Here is a 7,673-nt window from a genome sequence, read left to right on the forward strand (position 1 = left end):
CCCTGCATCGGCAGGCGGACTCTCAACCACTGCGCCACCAGGGAAGCCCCCGGGGCTCAGTTTTAGATCTATTAAACGAGGAGATGTCTGTTAGACATCTAAATGGAGATGCTGAGTAAGCAGTTGGAGCATGCTCCTTTTTCTCGTCAGTGCCACTATAGAGGGACACTTAGAGGACTGGGCAGTACAGAGTGCTTTCCTGGGTTCAAGCCAGATGAAGAGGCACAGAGGGGACAGACCTTTCCTCCAGGTCGGCAGACAACTGCTACAAGACTCCCTGGGCTTTTCGGCTAAATTGTCCTGTGTCCTTGAGCGGTGGGCTCAGGCAGCATGACTTGGCCACCAATGCTCACTGTAGGTGCTAGCAGGTGATAGGGTTGGTGATATACTGTGTCTTGCAGCTCTGGCTTCTCACCCAGGACCCGTGATAAGTGACCTAACTCTGTGGTCTTAGTTTCAGGAAGACCTTAGGGGCCCCATTTTTAAGAGCTGGTATGAACTATTGATGTCCCTTGCTGTCTGGAACTGGTTGGTCTTACAATTGCCTTACTCACTCTTTGGTTTCTCTTGGCACTTGATTCAGACATTTGGAGAACACATATCCTTCAAGCAGAATAAGCTGATTCGAGCAGAATAACCTGCCACATTTGCCTGGATGGCCTGTTGCATTCCACCCCATCTACCTATGTAGTAGCTGTAATTCCAATGAATGCACTTCACATGGAATTGGTTTTTAAAGTGTGGAGGCAGAAACTCCCCTTGTTTCTGCCTAGAAAGCTGCAATACTTGGCCTCCTGGGAGAAGAGAGGCATCTGTCAAAGCCCTCGACACTAGAGAAGTATTCCAGCAGCTGATGACCTCATTCCCCTTACCAAGGTCCCTGCCTGCCCACTTGGCCTTCTCCAGTCAAGGCTGACACTCCCAGCCTGGCTGTGGGGCCTTGCCTGAGAGTCTCCTACCTCTGTAGATTTCCAGCTTTTGCCTGTTTCTGTTGGAAGCTGGCCCCAGTAGAGAAGTGACAGTGTGCATCCAACCTCTGCCATCCTCAACACACAACTTCCAAAGTCATCCTGGGTGTTGACATCCAGTTTCCAGATGACAGAAGAGAGAAGCAAGCTGTACTTGAGTTTCCAAGTACCACTGTTTTGGTTTCCTTCGTTTACTTGACTGCATAGGAAGGATAGAATATATTTCCCTTCTTCTCTTGGGAGTGTTTAAATGAAGATTAGGTCCTTTTTGACCATGAATAAAGGACAATATGTTTTTGGTATACACTGATTTAGACTCTGGGCTTAATAGGTTATCAAAGGCAACTGTGAAAGCAGAGGAGAAAGAGTTTATACGTGAGTATATGGGGGAGGGCATAGTTGGCTGCCACAAGATTTCTTGTTACGGCCTCTAGTAAGTCTCCCGTTTTTGGAGACATTTCAGCACAGCCAGAGGGCCCACGCGGATCAAGCTGGGAGAGGAGGCGGCTTAGCCCCTCCCTCACATGCACCCCTGGCCGCCATCCCTTTACCTCTCTGTCCCCCCCATCCTTCTCTTCATCCCACCCTGCCTCAAGGACTAAAGTGGCTCTGGGCTCAGGGCCCATCTGCCAGCAACCAGAGTCTGACAGCAGAGGTTGCATTCTGGCCGGGAACCAGAGGACCGTGTGGCTGGGGAAGGAGAGTGACAGGCAGGACTTCTACACCTCAACTGCCATGCATGGCTGTCCCCTCAACGGCCAACACCCCAAGGATCCGTACTTACTTTTTGAACCTGTTGTCGAGATTTAGTGTGAACAGCCCCTCTCCAGCCAGGTAAGCAGTTTTAGAGAAGGTCTCGTCTATCATGGCTGCCAGTGACCCTCCGTGGGCAAACCTAGTGGTGGGGGCAGGGGGCAAGGCTAGGGCTGGAACAACCCCACCTCCATCTTTCCCCAGGAAAGGAAAAGAAACAGATCTGGATCCCGTCTGATCAAACCGGTCAAAATCAGCTGATTTGTCTTCCATGTTGCTACAGCATGTGTTAGCAACCACTGATACCATGATTTTACTTCACCAGGAAAAAACTTTTTTTGTTGTTAGAGTTAATGGAAAAACCTTTCTCAGATTCACCAGCTAATTACTGGCGGCAACTACCGTAATTTGGAAAGGTGCACTCCTACAGGGAATGATAAAGCCCCTGAACTTTTGGGCTTTCGTCTCTAAACCATGACCTTGGGCCAGCTCTCACCTCACTTGTCACTATGGCCAGTGTTGAGCCCACATTTTCAAGATGGGTAAACGTGGAACTTAACTTAGGACCTGTAAAGTGCTGACGAGATAGACTCCCGAGCAGCGCTGCCGGTGGAAAGCCGAGAGCCGGCTTCAGCAAGATGATGCCAACACTTGCTTTACGTACAGCACATAAAACTCTCGTTCTCACTTGTGTAAGCTGACCTTCATGCCAAAGCTCCGTTGCTGGTTAAGCTGGGCACAATAGAAAGGCACCCAGCTGGGGGCCATGCAACCATGCCCACCTGGTTTGACCCCTTGCCTCCACGTTCACTACATGTTTGATCTTGTGCAAGTTGCAAAACCTTTCTGAGCTTTAGTTTTCTCACTGTGAATTGTGAATAAAAATAATTTCTATCTCATCAGATCAAATGAGGTAATGTTTACAAAACCTCATGTACGCTTCTAGTCACCTCCCTTCCCATATTGCTTGAAGGAGGGGAAGAGTTGTTGCCAAAGAACCCTAAGCCTGCTCTTCCCTTGTCCTCACTGGCCAGGCAGGAGACCCATCCGCAAGTGTGTAGGTGCTGCAGGGTAGCTCTTGGTCAGCCAGAAGCCTACCCGGCCTCATTGCCTAGGGGCTGGGTGGGTACTTGTCAAGATAATAGAAAATACATATATTGGTCTCTGCCCCTGATTCCTGGCACAGAGCTCCTGAAACCCTCTATTTCCTGTGTGATAGGAGTGTCTTTTGTTCTAATGAGGCAACTCCTGGCAGGCTCCTGGTTGAGAGCTGGTCACCAGAAAGACCAAGCCATGACTGGAAGCTTGGAATTTTCAGTCCCTCCCCCAGCTCCTCCCCCAATTCTCTTGAGAAGAGAGAAGGGCTGAAAATGGAGTTAATGATTGATCATACCTATGTGTTGAAGCCTCCATAATAATTCCAATTAGTATGGGGCTCAGAGAGCTTCCAGGTTGGCGAACGCATCCACACTAGAAGAGTGACGCACCCCAATTCCGCAGGGATGGGAGCTCCTGCGCTTGGCATTCTCCCAGACCTTACCTTATGGGTTTCTTCCACCTGGATGTTCATCCTTTATCATATCTTTAATAAACTGGTAACTATAAGTGTTTCTCTGAGTTCTGTGAGTGGTTCTAGTAAATTAATCCAACCACAGGAGAGGGTTCTGGGAACCACCAATTGTATCCAAATCAGACAGAAGTTGTGGGTGGCCTGGGGACCTACACTTGCCATTGGCATCTGAAGAAGGGTGGGAGCAGTCTTGTGGGACTGAGACTTTAACCTGTGGGATCTGGCACTACCTCTAGGTAGACAGTGTCAGAATGGAGTTAAGTTGTAGGACACCCAGCTGGCGTCACAGAGCATTGCTTGTTGTGGGGAAAAATCTGCGAACATTTGGTGACCAGAAGTGTCGGAAGGGAAGTGTTCTATATGAGAGTAAAGGAGACTCACAGGAAAGACAGACGTAGCAGGGAAGAACTGGGTTTTTCCTTACCCAGGAGGTAGACTGAACTGGGTTTTTCTAATGTGACGCTCATTTCTTCTCTGGACCCCCTTAGTCCTCTGGCCTCAGTGTTGGGTGGTCCTCCTCTGACTCCACGGCCCCACCTCCATGAGGCCCTAAATAAAGTCAGCCACACTCCATCCTATCCCTGCCTTCTTGGGGGTGTTCCTCTTCAGAAGGGAGGGGACCCATGGCCTGGGTAGAGCTCTGACCTAGTCCCCCAGTGTCTGCCTGCACTAGTGTGGAAATCAGTGTCCCCATGGAAGATACCTTAAGGATGGTCAAGGTGACAAAGGGCTGCAGTCTGAATCCATGGCCTGCAGAGGTGCTGACATCTATTAAGCTCTTTGAATTCTGTTTAACTGCAGTTGAGTCTCTCTCAGGCCTTGGGACCCTAAAGCTTCTCCTTCCCCCTCCTCCCTCTTGCAGGAATTCTGAAACCAACAATAGCATTCAGTGAGTGTCTAAAGCAGGAACAAGGATGGAGAAGGTAGACAACCGTGGACATGGTGACCCAGTATTCTTGGGCAAGAAGTTCAGGGCCAGCCTGATCTCCCTCGTGAATGTATTTATGTCCAGTGTGAGTTCTTTCCTGAGTCTATTGCCAGTTTGGAGGCAATGGAGTACAGTGGGAGAAGCAATGGACTTGGAGTCCCAGCTCCTGGATTAGAGACCTGGTCCTGACCTTGATTGCCTGTGCTACCTTGGGCAAGATAACTTACCTCTGTGTGCCTCAGTTTGCCCATGGATAGAAGGTGAAGTTTGGATAGATGGCCTGATAGCTATATTGTGCTTTATTGTTTATGAGCACATACATATAGGCCCATAATATCATATCTGTCAGCTATTCTGGAAGGTAGATATTATTGCACCAAGATTTAGGTAAGGAGACCAAAGGCTAGAGGTTAAATTGCTTGCTTGGTGTCTCCAAGCCAGCCTGACAGAGCAGGACTGGAAGCCTGGCTCCTAATTCCAGATCCTGTCTTCTTCCAAGTCCAACACATCCTTCTCAAAGTGGCTTCTAAGACCCCTTCTTACTGGAAAATTCCCAGACCTGAATAAGGAGGCTCTTTTTTATCTGCACAGTGGGGACTGGACCAGATGACAGAATATCCTTCCAAGTCTGTGAGACTGGAGCCCAGAGCTTCCTACTCCCAACCCAGCTCCTTAGAGAGAGGTACAGATCCCAGAGCCTGGTTGCACCCAATCCATCTCCTGAGCCAAGCCCAGGAAGCAGCCAAAGATGTCCCCCACTGGGCCTGCCTGTGGCCTTACCCTGGGGGCCCCTCCAGGTAGGGGCCTGGTTGGAAAAGACAGACGGACTTCTTCTTGGATGGGTGGAAAAAGATGACATACTCGTAGCCTTGTCCTTCCGTATCGATGCACCTGGTGAAGATGTGACAGTCACTTTTGTCTGGGGAGAGATGGGGAGTGACACAGCTGAAGAAAGAAGTGCGTGAGGGCAGGGGGCCCAGTCAGGATGAAGGGCCAGTCGTTCAGCAGCATGGATGGAGCCCGGCCTCAGGTATAGGGTTGAGGAGAGAACCAGAGGACATACAGGCTCTGCTCTCAGGGAGCCTTCAATTGGAGGGCAAGGCACGGACCTGTCCTCAGGGCCCTTGGTCTGAGGGGGACACAGCCCTGCCCTCAAGGAGCCCTCAGTCTGAAGGGGACACAGCCCTGTCCTCAGGGAGCCCTGAGTCTGAAGGGGATGCAGCCCTGTCCTCAGGGAGCCCTGAGTCTGTGGGGACACAGCCCTGTCCTCAGGGAGCCCTGAGCCTGTGGCGACACAGCCCTGTCCTCAGGGAACCCTGGGTCTTGAGGAAGAAACCCTCATGAAGCTCCCTGGCTGAGAATAGATGTAGGGTCAGGGGCACGTCAGACTTTAAGAGACCTTAAACATTGAAAATTAAAGTGTACGGCATTTAATTCACATATAATTCAAAATAACAATACTGAACAGAAAAATAAGTGCAGAAGAGTCCCCCAAAGTTCTGATTATTTTTCTCAAGGCGACTATAAGAACTATATCCTTTTTAGATGGAATCCAAAGTCTTCAAAAAATTTTGGTGCACCTGCTTTGTTTTTTCCCAAAACCCTATGTACCACCCATTCATCACTGGGCTGGAAGAACACATATGTGAATGAGAGAGACAAGTTAACACACACGCGTGCTCACACACACGCACACGCAGAGAGATCAAAGTGGAAAACTCTATCACTCGGATCCGTGGGTGTTTCAGGAGAGCCTCTGGGCCTAGCAGAGCAGGGATGGTGTGCGGAGGTCTGCAGTGGGCAAGGGGGAGTCCTCAGACCTTTGTGGGGTGGGGAGGAGGACTTGGGATAAGGCTTGACAGTAAGGGAAGCAGCCCGGGTGAGAAGGCAGCGGGGCAGGGAGCTGAGTCAGCAGTTCTCCAGTGGGTGCACTCTGGGCTGGGAGCAGAGGTAGCTGCTAGGGTGTGCTCTCTTCCCCTGGGAGGAGGGGAGCCAGGGGCCTGAGAGGATGCTTTTCTCATCCACCTGCCTGGGGCTGCAGTGGGAGGGGTGGAGTTAGCAGAAAAAACCTCTGGTTGAGAACTGGCACAGAGCTTGTGAATTTCCTTTTTGAGCAACTCTGACCACAGGGAAGGGGGCTGGCTGATCTGACCCTGGTGGGCTGGGGTGCATGTGTGCCGATGGGCTCTCTCCGGCCAGGCCTTACCTGAGGAAACTGTTAACACTAATGGGAGCTTGAGCCCCTGGATGCGGTTTCTGTTGGACTTGAAGGAGGGCAGTCTGATCCAGCCATTGGCCTTAGTTTTCTCCAGAAATTCGTGGTACAGGTTCAGCATGTCTGGACACCAGCTGGCATTGGGGAGGGCATAATTCTTCAAATCTGTCTTCTCCTGACAGAATCTTGAGACCTGGGCAGGAAAAATCAGGGAGACTAGGCAGCTTCCTGGGAGGTGGGCTGCTGCTTGGGCTTCAGGACCTGTAGGTAGTGTGCTCTTGGGTTCCTGGGCTGTTCAATCCCTTCCGCCAGTGTTGACTTGAGGGAAATGGCCCTTGGGGACTCCTGTGGGTGACCAGGGAAGGGGACACTAATGTGCAAAGGAAGGGAAGGAAAGGCATGGGGGCTGACAGAGGCACGCTGCTCTGTGGTGGCGCATTAAAACTGTCCTGTTTTAAAGCCTGTGAGCTGTTCTTTGAGTCTGAGAAGGGCTAGTATTAGCCCCACCTTGCAGATGGGGAAACTGAAGAAACACGGCTAAGGTTGCCAAGCTTGTGAGTGTGAGAGCTGATGGTCAGACTAGAGCTCATCCTCAGACACTGTCTACCCTGGGGGTGTGACCACAGGTGAGGACCACTGTTATCACCCCCTCACCTCAGGGGCTACTCCAGCTCTGGCCATAGCCGTGGGCCTGCCCGGGGAAGGGGGGCTCCTTTGAAACCTGTTTTGGGTGCCCACAGTGGTGCGGTACCTTCTGTGGGGTGAGGAGGGGTCCTCTGTGATGCCGGATGCTCACGCACCAAACGCACCCATGGGCAGTCGGCCGCACACAGGGTCCTTTGTCTGGGGGTGTCGCAACTCAGCTGCAACAGTCTGAGTCCCACAGGAGGAAAGTGAGTGGTGGCCACACAAGATTCAGATCAGGTTGAAAGTAACCTGGTAGTCTTAGTTATGGATCTGGGCTACTTGGTTTCCTTTGCCAAATCAAATAGCTCCCAACAAACTGCTCACCTGCCCTGGCCACATCTGGGAAGAGGAGATTTGGGGTGCTCCCTATACCCGTGGCCCCCAGGAGAGGGGCTGCCCATCTGGCTGAGCAGGGCACTCACTCACCAGGGAGTCCATGGAGGATCCGAATGCTGAGGCAGGGCTGAACGTGGGCAGGATGCAGGGGCCGCCAGGAAGGGTTCCGTGGTGGCCAAGTCTTGCTGCCACCTGGAGGCCTCTTCTTATCATGGC

At 51.5% G+C, this 7,673-nt stretch overlaps 1 protein-coding gene across 1 annotated transcript; it reads right to left on the reverse strand.

The window, feature by feature from the left end:
* Nucleotides 1-1,398: 1,398 nt before the first annotated feature.
* Nucleotides 1,399-7,673, reverse strand: THEM5 (thioesterase superfamily member 5). The gene is made up of 5 exons (XM_007460305.1): nt 7,548-7,673; nt 6,426-6,627; nt 5,000-5,138; nt 1,753-1,863; nt 1,399-1,459 (listed from the first exon to the last, which is right to left on the reverse strand). Exons 1-5 carry the CDS (start codon nt 7,668-7,670, stop codon nt 1,399-1,401), a joined length of 636 nt encoding a protein of 211 aa, XP_007460367.1. The 5' UTR covers nt 7,671-7,673.

Source organism: Lipotes vexillifer, unplaced genomic scaffold (genome assembly GCF_000442215.2).
Source record: "Lipotes vexillifer unplaced genomic scaffold, Lipotes_vexillifer_v1.1 scaffold209, whole genome shotgun sequence".
In the NCBI taxonomy this organism is placed as follows: Eukaryota; Metazoa; Chordata; class Mammalia; order Artiodactyla; family Lipotidae; genus Lipotes; species Lipotes vexillifer.

What these genes read in the sequence shown, in the direction of transcription:
- THEM5 (XM_007460305.1), bottom strand. Translation starts at nt 7,670, where the DNA reads ATGATAAGAAGAGGCCTCCAGGTGGCAGCAAGACTTGGCCACCACGGA. An exon ending in GATCCTCCATGGACTCCCTG is followed by an intron (nt 6,628 to 7,547) that starts GTGAGTGAGTGC and finishes TTTCCTGCCCAG; the next exon opens with GTCTCAAGATTCTGTCAGGA. An exon ending in CTCGACAACAGGTTCAAAAA is followed by an intron (nt 1,460 to 1,752) that starts GTAAGTACGGAT and finishes CTCCTCTCCCAG; the next exon opens with CTTGATCCGCGTGGGCCCTC.